Below are 16,221 nucleotides of genomic sequence, written 5' to 3'. Positions count from 1 at the left end.
CCTCACCGTAAGCTCATCTTTTTATGTGAAATTAAAGAAAATCAGAGTTGGAGAAAAAAGCCGAACTTACTAAACTTTAAAACTGACTTTCTGATGAAAGACAACAGGATTACTGGTGTACGGGTTTTACATCCTGGACATTTTTAAAGCTGCTCACCACCCAGACATAACTCAAACCTAATCAAACTTCCCCTAGATGTTGCTTGGGACATGCAGAACGCGTTAGGGGCAATTTTACTTTTAGTTATTTTGTTTAACTGCAGGTCTCGTCTTCCACATAAAAACAAGCCTCCACATGTGCATTCCTCTGATGACATCACATGAGGTTTAAGGAAGCTGATTGTCCTGATTTCTTCAGAGTACATCTTGTTTTTTTCTCTTTTTATCGCTTGTTTTTTGTTTTTATCAAATTCCTCCCTCAAAGACGTTTCTTTGTAATCTGCAACCAGAAGTTGGGTTTGTGTGATAAAACTCATGGAGGTTGTCTGTGAAGAAGACTTTAAAAGTCAGATTTCATCACTGAAAACTGACTTTTTTGTTGAAAATTGTTGGTCAGTTTTCAACAATAACATTCATGTTTTCTGCAGAACTGAAAACAGTTGATCATCAGCCATTTTCTACGGATTCCAGCTCCATTTCTGCGCCTCTTGTGATGTCATCGACTCAAATACACACAATGAAGAATTTCATAAATCCATATGACAATAAAGTCTTAACAGAAGGAGAATAAAGTGGTTCTTTTATTAGAACTGCAGCATGAAAAAATAATGTAATCCTATCACTTTATTCTCGTATTATTTCAGCTTTATTCTCGTACAGATAAAATCAGATTTGGTATGAAAAAAAATCTTAGATTTAATTAGTAAGCCGTGTTGCTCAGCACTGCTGCATACAACATGTACGTAACATGTAAATGTGTGTGTTTGATCCCAGTGGCCTATGCTTGATTTTTCTACAGCACATGCAGAGACTCTGCATTCTGGTTCTGGTTGTCAGAGTTCAGCTTAAAATTAAATTCAGATCCACGACAGATTGAAAACTCTTCAGAGGCGTTTGTGTTTCTGCATACATTTCAGATGCATTTCCAATATCTGGCAAAAAGCTTGCAAACATGACTGTCTTCAGGACTGTGTTGTGACCCGTTTCTGCAAGTACATGTTTCTATTAACTGTTGGTCAGTTCTGCAAATCACCTTTGAACAAAGCAGCTTACGTTCTGAAGTGGTGGTGGTTTCCCTCATGAATATAAATGACTTTTTCAGCCTTTATGCTCGGCTGCAGCCGTCTTTTCCACAAAGCGCGAGGTCGCAGTAAACATTTAAAAGTTGAGCTACATTTTCACTTATTTTGTCCTGAAAGTTTTGTTGCTTGTCTGTTTTTTTTTTTTTTTTCAGTACCGCTCCAGTGACAATTACGGCATCTATCACACGAGTCCGACGCAGCCCAGCCTGATCCGGCCCGTCGTCCTCTGGTCGCAGCAGGACGTCTGTAAATGGCTGAAGAAACACTGTCCGCACAACTACCTGACCTACGTGGAGGCGTTCTCACAGCACGCCATCACAGGTAAACCCGTCAGAAGTCACACAATCACCTTTTAAAAGTCATCTGACAATAAATCAGGCTAAACGTTTCCTGTTTTAGCTCAGTTTGAATTTTCAGTTTCTTAAGAGAATTGATAAAATTACATAAAATCAAGGGTTTTAAGACTCTGATTTGGAACCAAAAGTTCAACATTTGTTACATTTTCAGCAGCTGTGGTTCACTTTCACACTGTGCTGTCAAATGATCCAAATTGAAAAACCTGTTCCCCTCCTCTCCTGTGGGGGCGCTACACCAAGAACCACTGCAGAAAATGACACAAAAACCTAAAAAGCAGACACTAAATGTAAATAAAAATGGTGTAGCAGTTGTAGGATTTCTCTTTTGTTTTTTGTGAAAGACCAGAAGTCGTTTCTCCCTTCAACGTTAGACTTGTCGGAACACAAGTCTAACGTTTGGTTGTATTTACCCAGAATCCTCTACGTTGTAGTCCACTTCCTGCTTTTGGAGCGATCTCCTTGTCATTCACATATAAATTCAAAGCGCACCAAAGTTGAATTGAACCGAACAGAGACCTAAGCCAGTTTGCTTTTTTGGTTGTATCAGAGTTCGATTGCACATTCACATTTCCCCTAAGGAACCTGACTTTCTAGACAAATGAACTTGAGTTTGATTAAAGCGGACTAAACCGACCCTTGCTGTGTTTTCACACCAGCCTTGTTTGGTGCTCTTTAACTGAACTCTAGTCCGGTTCGTTTTGTATTGTTTTCTTCAGTGGTTCTTGACGCAGCTCCCCCACAGGTGAGGAGGGGAACAATGTTTTCAATTAGTTTGGATCTTGCTAACCACAGTAGCTGAAAATGTAATAAGTGTTACAGCTTCGGGCCCCAGTCACACCGAGTCTCCTGGACTATCAGGTGTAAAAAAATACGTAGATTAATTTTCTTCAGAATAGTGGAAAAGCCTAAATGATGATGTAAAGTCTTCTGAAAGCAGGTTTCACTTTGCAGGCCGTGCTTTGCTGCGTCTAAATGGGGAGAAGCTGCAGAGGATGGGTTTGGTGCAAGAGACGCTTCGGCAGGAGCTGCTGCAGCAGGTGCTGCAGCTCCAGGTGCAGGAGGAAGGGCGCAACTTGCAGCTGCTCAGCAGAGGTAGACGAGGGCGTCTTCTGGGTCCCTTCAGACATTTTCACACAACAAAAACAAAAATCTGTAGTTTCTGCAGCCATATTTATTAAAATCAAAACAATATTGTGGCATTAATTGGAATTAATTTGGTTTTTCTGCCATTAAAAAGAGAAGTTCTCCTGTATTTTCTCTCCTTCTGGACGTTTCTCCTGACACGTCTCCTCTCTGGTCTCCAGCGGTGAGCGCACAGCTGCAGCTCAGGCTCCCTGCTGTGCAGAACATGATTGAGCTGCAGCTGAACAAAAATCTGGACAAAACCTGGGAAAATAACTCGAGACGCCGATCGATTGTTTTTATCCTGCTTATACATTTTCACTTTCATTCTCCCATCTTATCAGACTGAGATACCAGAGGCGAGGTTATCCAAGTAGTTTGAAAGTTTTCAGACTTAAAAAGTTTAATGTTGTCTTTTTAATTTACCAGATAGAAACGAAAAGCATCAATTTCCCTTTTTTTACTTTTTTCATTATGCCAGAAACAGATTTAAATATGTTTACTGAATGTTTTAGTTGCTTCACTCGTCATTTTTGCAGAAATTTTTATTTAACAAAAAGTAATAAGTAAATAAATTAAACATTTACATTGTTTCTATAATTGTGATATTAATTTACCCTGATCCTTCAGTCTTCATTTGATGCTTTGTTTTGCGCTTTTTGACTGTAGTTTTGTTTTTACGTTCACTAACTGAGGAAATGGTGATGAAAAATAATTGTTAACTTAAAACAAGCTGCTATCTCGTGCTTTAAAGTTACTTGTCAGTTTTGTCTTATTTAATGTGTACTAAGATATTTACAGTGTAAACTGGACCAGATAAACTCTGTAATATTTTGTGTTTTTGCCGTAGAGGCTCAGGGTAAAGTTTCCACAGACTGTGATGATGTGGGGAGCCGTGTCATCAGCTGATGTTGGTCCAGTGTTTTATTTAGTCCAAACTGAGTTCAGCTGGAAAGTTTAGAGCGTTTACATAGCGGTTACACTCTGAAACAATACCAGAAACCCTTAAAACACTGAATATTTGTGTAGCATAAACAGATCTACATAATCTTGGATATTTTGCACGGGCTTAATAAATCATTCCACGCAACATGTGCAACATAAACGCTGTAGAGCGTTTTGATATGAAAGGTTTAAGTTTTTAACAACCTTACGGAGCCATTCTGTCTGTAACATCTTATCTGTTTTCACCCTGGCAGATGCAGTAGATTTGAAATGATGGTGGCAGAAAAAATGTCTGTACAGTTTATCTTTCATGTATGGATGAGTCAGAAAACAAACATCTAATCTAACTGCTCAGCCTCACACACCCTGTAGTGCCTGAACTCTCGTTTGATTAAAAATAATTGGTCAGTTGACCTCATCATAGCTGGTAAGCTACTGGTAGAATAAATAACAGCCATTTAAAGGGGACCATTAAAGAAAATTCAAATTCTTTATATTTACATTTGGGTCTCAGCTGCTTCTAAAAACAGCCCAAGTAGTAAAGAAAAAAACACCTAGATGTATCCAGCATTAAGTTAAAGTTTTTTTTTGGTGTCTGGAAAATGAGCCATTTCAAAACCTTCCCAATTATCAAGTCACGCTCGACAGGCACTGTGCTGTTACCTAGCAACCCCAGCTGAGCTCAGCCTCGTTTAGCAATGCAATCGGAGCTCCAGCGTATTTGGACAGCCGGCTTGGCCAGCAGCAGCTTATTTGGATTTAAAGTGATAAGAGGCCATAAAACAGCTTGTTCTAAAAGGAGCTCAAAACTAAAATCTTAGAATAATTTTGTTCAAAAAATGTGAAGAACATGTTTTGTATAGACCATAGATCTTTCCTAAACTGATCAGGGAACCATAACAGGTCAGCTTTAAAGAAAAGAGAACATTTAACAGTGCTCACCTCTCATTCTGTGGCATTTCTTCAATGTTTAATTAAAAAAACAATATTGTGCTGTTTTTCCAGAGTATTGTAAGATTGATTGTTTTCTGTCTGTTCCCTGGCAACTGCTCAGAAACAAACCGTCCTTCTGTCTTTTCCAGTGACAGCAAATTGTTGTTTTTACACTTTGTTACGGCGCAGGCTTCACCAACAAGCTCTAACATGTCAGTTGGTGGATTTTTCCTTTGTGTGTGAAGCCGTCCCAGCTGTTTCCAATCATACTGTCTGGATGAAATAAGAAGCAGCTGCTTGCAGCTGGGACACCGAAAAATAACTGCACTGAATGTTTCTGATGGTGTTTTTATTCTTCTAGGTTCTTTTGGAAGAATATCTTAGCTGGAGAAACTGGACGCTCCGATGAGGAATAAATCCAGAATGGTGTTGAACGATTTTAACTCAACATCGACATGACGGACAGACGCCATCTTTACAGACTGTGAACTGTGATGAGAAAAGCATCATGACAATCTGATCTAATGTTGTACTGCTCTGATTTCTGCTTAATTATTATATTCATGTGTATCTTTAAACATTGTCTGAATTTTTATGTCAAAAATTTAATTATTAAACAAAACTGTTAAAGCACCGGCGCTTCTTTGTGTGTCAGTTGTTTTGAGATGTGAGATGGACAGAGTTGGGTTGTAACTAGCTACATTTACTCTGTTACATTTACTTAAGTAACTTTTTTTGAAAAACTAAACACTTTTAGGAGTATTTTTACTACACTGTACTTTTTACTTTTACTTGAGTGATTTTTTTACGAAGTATTTCTACTCAAGTAAAATTGAGTAAAAACTTTTGTTTATTCATCATACTGCAGTTTTTGTTAGATTAAATTTTTTTTATTGAATTTTTATTTTATTTGACTTTGTTACTTGTATGACTTATTGTCATTTTTGTCCTTAAACTACCAAAATATCCACTTGTATTTTGGTCCACCTGATTATGTCATTTTTAAATATTAAATAATTAATAATTTGATCAGTTACTCGTTACTTGAGTAGATTTTTTTTTTTTTTTTTACCAAATACTTTTACTCGAGTAATTTCTTGGATGGCTACTTTTTACTTGAGTAAAAATAAGATGAAGTAGCGTTACTCTTATTTGAGTAAAGTTTTTGTCCGCTCTGCCCACCTCTGGAGACAGATTAATGATGATGGTTGTGATGAACTACATTACCCATAATCCCCCAGCGTGCCCAAGTCTGACTCCATTCAAGGCTGCAGTCGATGCAGGATTCCGGCGGATGCAGAGACAGAAAATAATGACTTCCCGCTCGGACAGGTACATCCCGCTCCCATTCGTTGCTTTTACCTGTTTTTAAATGACAAACACAGGAAAACAAATAATTACGCGTTTATTAACCGCATCCATTCCGCAGCAGCTTGGTTATCCTGTGACGTAACGCTGACCACATTCACACTGACGCGCTTTGTTTCTGCTTCTTCATCCAAACAAAACATCCGTCATCCATATGTGACAACAGCGACGACTAAATATTCATATTATTGTGTATTTAATAGTTCACTTACATCGTTGTTGATCAAACACGGAGTTAAAAGTAAGTGATGGGAATTACGTCACGGCATACGTCACCGATCGGTAGGAAACCTCTAGATTTCCATCCACCAAGAGAATAACATGAATCTGTCTGTGTTTTGGGTTCATGATTAAAATATTCATTCAGACTCAATTTGTTATTTTGTAGTTATACTGCTTGTGTAACTTTTGTCATTTTGGTCTTTTAAATAAAACAATTTGCTCATAACTTTATATTTTTGTCTGATGACGTTTTAAATATTAAATCAGATGTTCTGAACATTTGAACAGAAAACTTAAGTAAATATATGTCAATATACAATTTTTACTAGCAGAAGGTGACATTGGAATTTTAACACAATATTTTGTGGTACTATTACTGTTATATTATCATTTGTTTCCTTTTTTTATTTGTTGTTAACAGATTATGAAACACATACATGGTACAGCTGGTTGGTACTATAGTGACATTTACTTGAGTGACTTTGCTATACTGTACTTTTTACTTTTACATTAGCAATTTTATTATAAAATATTTCTACCCACTGAATGAAAAACAAACATGTTTTAGCCAAAATTTCACCAGACAGACACACATCTGCAGTTTTTCCTGAAATTTTATAAGTTTTTTTATTGTTATTATTTGTTACTTATATTAATTATTGTCATTTTCATCCTTAAAATACCAAAATTTCCACTTAACTTTTTATTTTGGTCTATCTGATTATGTAATTTTATTCAATGATTGATAATTTGATCAGTTACCCAGTACTTGAATAGACATTTTACCAAATACTTTTTCACTTTTACTTGAGTAATTTCTTGGACAGCTACATTTTACTGTCACTTGAATAAAAATATTTGGCTACAACACAGTGCGTTTATGTAATAATCATATTCTTTATAAAAGTTACTGCCGTTTTACGTGTTTAAAAATAATAATAATAATAATAAAGATTGCGGTTAATTGATTAATCATCAGAATAATCGATAGATTACTAAAATAATCATAGCTGCAGGCTTAATCCGATGTGTTCTGGACTCGGCGGTCATCCGGTGAAGAGCACCTGGTCCTCTTTGCGTTTCCAGGTGTCTCTATTTATACCAGCCGAGCGGCTTTTTTCCGTCAGTGATCCTCTTAGCGTCCCACGCTGTGGCAGCAGCGTGGAGCAGCTTTACCGATGGTAGTTCAGGCTGCAAGCCGAGCAGCAGTCTGAACTGCACACAGCAACAGGTTCCTCCACGTTGTTTCGGGGATTTTGCCACGGTAACCGTGCGGCTAGAGAGTAGCGAGATGTCAAGCGGATCGGATATGTCTCTGCTTGACTGCACCGGAGCCCGAATCTCCGGGTGCTGGTCACTGAGAAGCGACCGCAGGTAAGCGCTGACTGGACCGTGTTGTTGCTCATCACCGGTGGGAGGAATACTTCCCCCCCATGACGGTTTTCATATGTGGAGAGAGAACGGTCTCCAAACGCGGTGTGTTCAGAGGTCAGAGGTCAGGGGAAGTGCAGGATCTGGATTTGGCTCGGTGTCTCAGATTCAAATGGGAAAGTCATTAGTTTTCATTTCCATTCATGTCTCATAAAAAATGAGAGTCTGAGTTTAGCTAGCAGCACTGCTAGCTACATTCAGGCTAACTGTAGCCGCTATGAGTGCTGGGCGATAAATTGACTACGGTATATCGATTGATTGAATATTTGTCTTTTGGCAATTTAATTTTTGTAAAACCTGGGCTTTTTTTTAACTTTGGTTTTACCAACGCACTCCTTGGATTTCCACAGTTCATAGCAGTACTCCCAGGGCGGCCATCTTGTTTGGCATGCGTGTTTTCGTTTTATTTGGACTTTGAATTCAGGTCAACTGATGAAATATAAAGCTAAGATTACTGTCCATCCATCCATCCATCCATCCATCCATCCATCCATCCATCCATCCATCCATCCATCTCTCCCCATCTTTACAAGTCTTCCAGAAATTTTACCAAATTCATCACAGGTGTTTAGTTTTAACTAAGAAATTGAACATTTCAGTCTTTAAGTGTTTTAAATTTTGACAGGAGAAACGCATCATAACCCTGAGAGAAGGAGACCAAAGCGAATGTGACTTGTGTTCGTTTTAGAGAGAGAGAAATATTAAACCTCACAGCATCACCAAGCATTTGGATTTATTGTGTGAAAAATATCATCAGAAGTTAAAGCTGAACTCTGAAGCTATTCTGGAAATGCTGCCATAGACCATGAAGCTGGATCAGATCAGATCTGTTGCTGCAGCTCGACATGCGTCCTGTCTGACCCGCCTGCTGCTTGCTGTGCTGCAGTGGGAGCGGAGAGGACTCGCTGGACCGGCTCCTGCCTCATGCTGGGGCACCCCGCAGGAAGAGCGCCACCTCTCTGAGTAAAACGGAACCACCTCTGCTCCGCACCGGCACACGTACCATCTACAYCGCCGGCCGCCCTCCCTGGTACGACGAGCACGGCGCTCAGTCCAAAGAGGCTTTCGTCATCGGTATGACGCCGTTTCTCCTCCTTCATGTTACAGAGTCCACCATTTTGTACCGTTCTCTCTTCATGTCCATCAGGGCATTTATACTGGCTTGGTGTTTTTTGGGGCCCCCTGGTGGTGTGGAGGCCCCAAGCAGCCGCTTAACTCTCATTATCTTGGGCCGGCTGTGATGTCCATGAACACTTTAATGTAATCAGTCATTCATACCAGCATTAGATTCACCCAGAACAGCTGAGATCTGTGTGTCTGCAGGGCTGTGTGGGGGCAGCGCCTCAGGGAAGACCACTGTGGCCAACAAGATCATCGAGGCGCTCGATGTGCCCTGGGTTGTGCTTCTGTCTATGGATTCTTTCTACAAGGTGAGCAGTTCTTCCTTTTCTGTACGTTGCTCATGCTTATATGTGGAAGAAATCGTCTTTAGGAGGAAGTATTTTCATCCTCTTGCTGTTTTGTTGTGCCGATGTTTTCAGTCACAGATAGAACCATTTAACATGCTCTCTGTTTGTCTGCATGTATCATGTATGTTTATGCCATTGTTGCTATTAAAAGTGAACAGGTTAGGATAGATCTATGCATGTTTGTTACTTTTTTTGGACAAAATTATTCTTAAAAATTAGATTTTAGTCTGCTCAGTTTGAGCTCCTTTCAGAATGAGCTGTTTTGATGCATCTTCTCATTTTAAATCCAAATAAGCTGTAGCTAGCAACTCAACGTTTGCACTCGCACGTGAAAATCGCTGCAATTGGATGCGCAATTATACAGCCGTACATCTTTGAAAAGCATTAGTAAAGCCTCCTGGACAACCAACAACCAACAAAAATGCAGCAAGTGGTTTCTTTCTGATAACAACCAAACACTTATCTTTTTCAGCAGCCATTGTACAGCACAACAAAACAAAACAAAAAAACAATTAAGGCCCAAGAGCAGTTGTTGTTGCCTTAAGAACAGCTAATTCATCTAAAACCTGATCATCATTTATTAATTAAATTTTCCTTAACGTCCCAGTTGTTTCTACGTGTCTCTACTTTATTTTTTTATTTATTTCATTGTTCTTCCTTTCTTGCACAATGCAAGAAAGGAAGGAATTTTGATTCTGAAAAAACCCAGCTGGGCTTGGAATCCTAGCTTTGGTTGCTAGGTAACAGCTGGGCTTGGCTTTGGTTGCTAGGTAGCGGCTGGGCTTGACTGTGGTTGCTATGTGACGGGCATTGCCTGCTGATTTGCGGCATTAGATTCTGGAGGTTTCTGAAATGGCTCATTTTCCAAACACCCAAAGACATTAACTTACTGACAAAAAAAACGTGTGGATGTTTCTTTTTTTTAAGTGCTTTGGCTGTTTTTAGACCCAAACGAAGGAACAGAAACGTACAAAATGTGAATTTACGTCATAATACGTCACTTGATAGTCCATTAGTCTCGGTTTGATTGTGGACCAAATAGCAGAGGTTCTGGCGTGACGAACAGGTAGAATGATTTACCAAAGAGCTGCTTGTTTTCCTGCGGCTTCGCGGCGTCTTGAAGCTCCTCTGAGTCGCCTCCATGCTGCGTTGGCTGCAGGTTTTGTCCCCAGAGGAGCAGCTCCTGGCAGCGCAGAACGACTACAACTTTGACCATCCGGGGGCGTTCGACTTTGAGCTGCTGGTGGCCACGTTGCGAAAGCTGAAGCAGGGAAAGAGCGTCAAGATCCCAGTGTATGACTTCACCACACATGGGAGGCAGAAAGACTGGGTACGTGTTGCTCTGATCGCGGATCAAAGCGCATTTATTATTGCACTGCAAAAATACAAAGTCAAACAAATATTTTTGTCTAGTTTCTAGTGCAAATATCTAACTTATATGTAGCTTTTCTGCAAGATAAAGGAGCTTGTTTTAACTAAATAGTTCCTTAATATTGATGAAACCATTCTGGCTGATTATTTCACTTACAACAAGACATTTTTCCCATGTTACAGGTGAAGTAGTCTGCCGGTGGAACTAGTACTTTTTTAAGGAATTATTGACTCAAAACGACCTCACAATCCTGATGAAAATTCAATTACAAATGAATTTAGTCTTATTTCAAGTGTACTAAGATATTTGCTCAAGAAACTAGACCAAAAATACCTTGTAAGACTTTGTGTTTTTACAGTGTGGTCTTTCTGATGTTGGCTTCTTCACCATGAAGCAAAAGTAAACAAAAATCCTATTTTTCTCACTTTATATATTAAAAATGGTTGTAAATGCATGTACATATTGTTCCTTTATCCTTATTTATATCCTCTAAAGTTTATAAATGTATTCTGTCCTAGTTTGTGCACACATTCTTGGGTCAATGAATCTGATTCTAATTTTGGTGAAATATCCACAGGTAATTCACAAATTTGCACCCAATTAATGCTTTTAAAATGTATTCAAGCCCAAGATGAGTTCATGTAAACTCGTGGATTTATCTCAGATTCATTCAAAGTAAACATTTTTTCCCTCCTCTGTATTTCCACCACATTGTAAGTGAAATAATTTTCCAGTGTAACTTACTTTTTCATCTATATTAAAGAATGATTAACTTAAAACAAACTTTTATGTCTTGCTGAAAAGTTTGATATTTGCACCAGAAATTGGACCAAAAATACTTGATTTTGTGTTTTTTTGCAGTGTGTAACAAGTAAATTGAGAACATGTCTGATAGTTTTGAGAAAAAGAATGTAGCGTTGTATGTTTGAGGCCTGAATTTTTAAATTTGAGATTGTAGAAGCAAAGCGAAATTAAATTGTCCCTCAGACTTGTTTCTGCTTTCTTCTTTTCTCCTCCTCATACTTTGGCATTTTCTCTTTCTGCAGAAAAATGTGTACGGCGCGAGTGTTATCATATTTGAGGGAATAATGTCTTTTGCAGACAAAGAGCTTCTTCAGGTATGGCAGCACATCTTTCATTCCTCCTTATTTGAAGAACTCTCTGTGAAACAATCAGAAGCTGCTGCTGTTTGCAGCCGCTCCGCTGAAGTCGGAGCGACTGAAGGTGTTTCTCTTTCTGCCCGCCTGCAGCTGCTGGATATGAAAATCTTCGTGGACACAGACTCAGACATCAGACTCGTCCGCCGGCTCCGCAGGGACATCACAGAGCGCGGCCGGGACATYGAAGGCGTCATCAAGCAGTACAACAAGTTTGTGAAGCCTGCCTTTGAGCAGTACATTGAACCCACCATGAGGCTGGCCGACATCGTCGTGCCTCGAGGTTTGCGCCGCTGCGGCCATCTTGGACAGGGAACGATGCTCCAACAAAGTCTGACTTATGTTTCCCTTGTGAAGGTGGTGGGAACATGGTGGCCATCGATCTGATAGTCCAGCATGTCCACAGCCAGCTGGAGGAGGTTAGCATGTGGCGCCCCCATGTGTTCAACAGATGTAACACACTTTTATTTTATTGTGCTTCGTTTGTGACTATAAAACGGAATAAAATACTCTTTTAAAGCTGTAGAAATATTAAAAATCAACTTAACTTTTCCCAGTTTTTACTTTATAAATGTTATTATTAATTTCAGTCATCACCACACTTTACAAATACTAATATATTTTCTAAATTTCTAAAAAGCTAGTTTTTTTTCCAGAACAAAAGTTAATTTGTTGGTTTATTTTTTATTATTCCAAATATGTATATTTTAAATTTTTTAGTGTATTATTTTATCCTGTATGGAAAATTGTCTGCAACACTGATTCTAAACATTTGTTTTCTGTACAACAGCATAGAAAATCATAATTAAAAGCTTAATTTTTTTCTTTTTCTTTTATATGCAAATTGTAGATTTACTAGAGGAAAAAAATATGTTTCCTTGGTGGAAAACAATGAAACGTGAAATTCTGAGGGAATTTCAACTATAGAATGGGGGGGAAAAGCAGTTAAGAGTAGAAATTAATTTGTATCTATTCAAAAAAATAAAATGAATTTTGATTGTGTGACAGTGGCTTCAGTAAACCTGATGGGACACAGATTTTTTTTTCTTAAAAAACAAAGTTTTGAAGAAAAGAGGCAACAACTAAAATTCAAGCAAATGTTGTCCAGTTATTTATTATATATTACATTTCTCCCAGTATGGCACCTTGGTGAACCCCATATGCAGTTTAAAAGACGTAAGAAAAACATGAAGAAAAAGAGGCAACAACTAAAACTCAAGCAAATATTAATTCATTATTATTATTATTATTGTTATTATTATTATGGAGAAACGAATAAGTTAAAATTTGGTTTGATGTGAGAGCTAGAGCGTTAACATATAATTTTTTCAGACTTATACGGTTTATCAACATTAAACCATTTAACACGGTGAACTGATTTTAGTGGCCTGTAGACAAATTTTAGTACTTTAAAAACAAAAACCATCAATAAAATACTAGAAAACTACAGGGCCCTGTTTAAAACTGAACAATATGGTATTGTTTCCTTGCACATATTAGAATCTGTTTTCTAAACGACTGTTTAACCAAGATTTTATGATCAATACGTAGAAACATAAAAAGAGACCAGAAAATCCCAAACTAATAAACTTTGGATGTTTTTCTTGCTCAGCACAATCTTTAGCTTAGCTAAAAAAACAAACAAAAAACAATCGTTAGCTTAGCTAAAAACAAACAAAAAACAATCTTTGGCTTACTAAAGAAAACAAAACAAAAAAAAAACCTAAAAAAAAAGAAGCAATCTCTGGCTTAGCTAAAAAAAAAAAAACCAAACAAACAAAAACAATCGTTAGCTTAGCTACAAACAAAAAAACAATCTTTAGCTTAGCTTGCGTGAGTTTTATGCGGTTCAAACTAGAACTGGGCCTTTAAACGCATCTAAATGTCCGTCTGATCCAGGAGTTTTATAGGATTATTGTGTTTTAATGATGGATTTTGGGGGGGAAATTTTAGAGGTTTAACACTTTTCTCTCCCTGACAGTCTTTTCTCCTTTGATTTTCTGTGTCTTTTCATTTAATTTCTTTTCTCTTTGTGCAGCGTGAGCTCAGTGTCAGGTACGCTGAAACATATTTGAGCTTCCCCAGCAACTAAAACTTGACTCGATGGCGGATTTATTGCCTGTGTGTGAACTTTGACCTAGTCAGAAGTTTACACACATTCTTCATACCCACAAATATCTTATTAATTTTGGACTTTTAAGGATTTATTTTCTTTTGAGTGATCATCAACGTATATCGTTGTTTTTGTTTTGTCGAACCATTAAACTTTTCTCAGAGGGAATTTGTTGGTTGCTTCTGAACATCCAACAAATCTCCCTCAGACGGATGAAACAACAACAACAACAMCATTTTTTCCCTCCATCCAGGAGTTGTAGAGGTCTAGGGTCAGGAAAAGGGCCGATAACATCCCTGCAGACCCCACACATTCTGGACACATTCTGGTTGGACATTTACCTTCAGATCAGTGCTACACAGATGGTAGATGCACTTCAAAAACACTAAATCTTACCAAGTTGTGCCGCGGTTCTGGTGAAAATATCTTAGCAAACHTGAAATRAGACAAAACTGAWTTACAAGTAACTTTTTACCAAGAGACAGGAGCATTTTATAAGTAAATATTTCCTTAACATTAATGAAAAAGTGCTAGTTCCATTGTCAGATTATTTCACTTGTAACAGGACATTTTCCCAAGTGCCATAGTCTGCTAGTGAAACTAGAACTTTTTCATCTATAGTGAGGAACTATTGATGTTTAATAAGCTCCCATCTTACTGAAAAGTTACTTGTTTTGTTTTGTCTTATTTTAAGTGTATTAAGAYATTTGCACTAGAAATTAGACATAAAATACTTGTCAAATKTCACTCTGATGAACAGCTAGAAGGGTTAGCTGCTCTGCCRTGAAGCGAATTAAACATATTTGGACAACAACAATCCTGTTTTACTCATTTTGTGTATAGAAATGGCTGCAAATATTAGCATATTGTTCCTCTAATCTTATTTTACTTCCTCTAAGGTTTATATATTTATAATTTAGGTCTGAGYGCTTTATAACCAGTCAGATTCCTTGTTTTTGCACACAATCTTGGTCAATAAATCTGATTCTAATTCTGCTGATTCAGTGGAAATTCAAACATTTGTATCCAGTTCATGCTTTTAAAATGTACCGAGTCCTAAGATGAGTGCATGTGAACTTGTGGCTGGACTTTGTGTTTCTGTCAGAGTAAATAAAAGTAAAAACCTTTTTCTTTATCTYGTTTTCTCCAGAGCTCTGCTCGCCTCGGTCCAGCAGACGCAGCCGCTGCCTCAGACGCTCAGCGTGCTGGAGAGCTCGCCGCAGGTCCGCGGCCTGCACACCATCATCAGGTACGGCGGCACGCAGGTTCACCTGGAGAGCAACCGTATTTAAACTGAAGGTTGTTTCTCTGCTGCAGGAACAGAGAGACGAGCCGAGATGAGTTCATCTTCTACTCAAAGAGATTAATGCGTCTTCTCATCGAACACGCTCTGACTTTTCTACCCTCTCAGGTGGTTTGAATTAGAAAACTGGTGTTCAAAACATGCAGCCTCGCATTTTAAGCACTTTGCTGTCCTTGAGGTGACTGATTTAAAAAAAATAAAATAAAAATGTAACAATAGTGTTCTGGATCAATTCACTGCAGAAACACAAAATCTTACCGAGCATTTTTGGTTTAGTTTCTGTGTAGTTTCTTAGTACTCATTATTGACTTAATACATTTTAAGTCAATARTGACTTAAAATGTATTAAAAAGTACTAGTTTTACTGGTAGGTTATTTCATTAATGACATGGTAAAAGTGACTTGTTTTAAATGACAATTTGTCAGTGAAACTGGAACTTCTTCATCAATATTAAGCATTTATTAACTTAAAACATCTTGCAGAAACAAATGGACACATAGCTGCAGTTTTTAAGTTTTATACTTAAAGAAATTAATTTGGAAAAATGTTTCTTTTGCCTGATTTTGATTATATTATTTATATGAATTACTTTCACTTTGACCTTTAAAATGCCAAAAGTTCAACATATTCTTATATTTTGGTCYGTCTGATTATGTATTTTTTTTAAATATGAAATGATTAATCAGAGTGATCAGTTACACAGTACTAAAGTAAACTTTTACCAAATACTTTTTTTTTTGCTTTGAGTTTAAAATGTTGTAGTGCGTTTTTACCAAATATTTAATGACTATTTTACAGTCATTAAATATTGACTTTAATGAGTTAAAGTCAATATTTTACTGGATGAATTTCTTTGACGGCTGCCTTTTACTTTCACTAGAGTAATTTCTTTGGATGCTTCACCCACTTCACTCCATGTCAGCTAAAAAAAMCAACTTTCCTTTGTGTTTCTCTCTTTGTTGCTCCTTGTTGCAGCCCTGTGTGGTTCAGACTCCGCAGGGCCCGGACTACGACGGCCGCAGCTACAAGGGGAAAGGAGTGAGCAGCGACGTTCTCTTAGCTTCCTGCTGAGCGTTCTCCTCTCCTCTCCTCRCCTTCGCTCCACTTCCTCTTCCTCTTCCTCGCCTCCGCAGATCACCGGCGTCTCCATCCTGAGGGCAGGAGAGACCATGGAGCCCGCCCTGAGGG

At 38.1% G+C, this 16,221-nt stretch overlaps 2 protein-coding genes and 1 long non-coding RNA gene across 4 annotated transcripts in view; 2 read left to right on the top strand and 1 right to left on the bottom strand.

The window, feature by feature from the left end:
* samd10a (sterile alpha motif domain containing 10a) overlaps positions 1-5,230 on the top strand; it is a 17,942-nt gene extending 12,712 nt beyond the window's left edge. Inside the window, exons 5-7 of the mRNA XM_008414382.2 lie at positions 1,394-1,562; positions 2,549-2,689; positions 4,959-5,230. Coding sequence (XP_008412604.1) covers positions 1,394-1,562; positions 2,549-2,689; positions 4,959-4,981 — 333 coding nt within the window. The 3' untranslated portion in view covers positions 4,982-5,230. The remainder of the gene's footprint in view (positions 1-1,393; positions 1,563-2,548; positions 2,690-4,958) is intronic.
* LOC108166437 (uncharacterized) overlaps positions 1-7,336 on the bottom strand; it is a 12,357-nt gene extending 5,021 nt beyond the window's left edge. Inside the window, exons 1-2 of the long non-coding RNA XR_001776792.1 lie at positions 7,252-7,336; positions 5,825-5,959 (exon numbers count right to left, since the gene is read on the bottom strand). This is a non-coding gene — a long non-coding RNA (uncharacterized LOC108166437). The remainder of the gene's footprint in view (positions 1-5,824; positions 5,960-7,251) is intronic.
* On the top strand, positions 7,331-16,215 carry LOC103467953 (uridine-cytidine kinase-like 1). Of its 2 annotated transcripts, XM_017305805.1 has the most exons (11): positions 7,331-7,561; positions 8,505-8,692; positions 8,942-9,048; positions 10,247-10,417; positions 11,506-11,577; positions 11,710-11,899; positions 11,974-12,035; positions 13,655-13,671; positions 14,880-14,978; positions 15,047-15,140; positions 16,009-16,215. In XM_017305805.1, exons 1-11 carry the CDS (start codon positions 7,479-7,481, stop codon positions 16,102-16,104), a joined length of 1,179 nt encoding a protein of 392 aa, XP_017161294.1. In that variant the 5' UTR covers positions 7,331-7,478; the 3' UTR covers positions 16,105-16,215. The 2 variants fall into 2 exon arrangements, 1 of the variants encoding a protein (XP_017161294.1); XR_001776791.1 differs by lacking the exon at positions 13,655-13,671 and having other exon boundaries at positions 16,009-16,071.
* The last annotated feature ends 6 nt before the right edge of the window (positions 16,216-16,221 follow it).

The sequence above is a fragment of the Poecilia reticulata genome, linkage group LG7, assembly GCF_000633615.1.
Source record: "Poecilia reticulata strain Guanapo linkage group LG7, Guppy_female_1.0+MT, whole genome shotgun sequence".
In the NCBI taxonomy this organism is placed as follows: Eukaryota; Metazoa; Chordata; class Actinopteri; order Cyprinodontiformes; family Poeciliidae; genus Poecilia; species Poecilia reticulata.
This window is presented reverse-complemented; position numbering and strand designations above follow the sequence as displayed.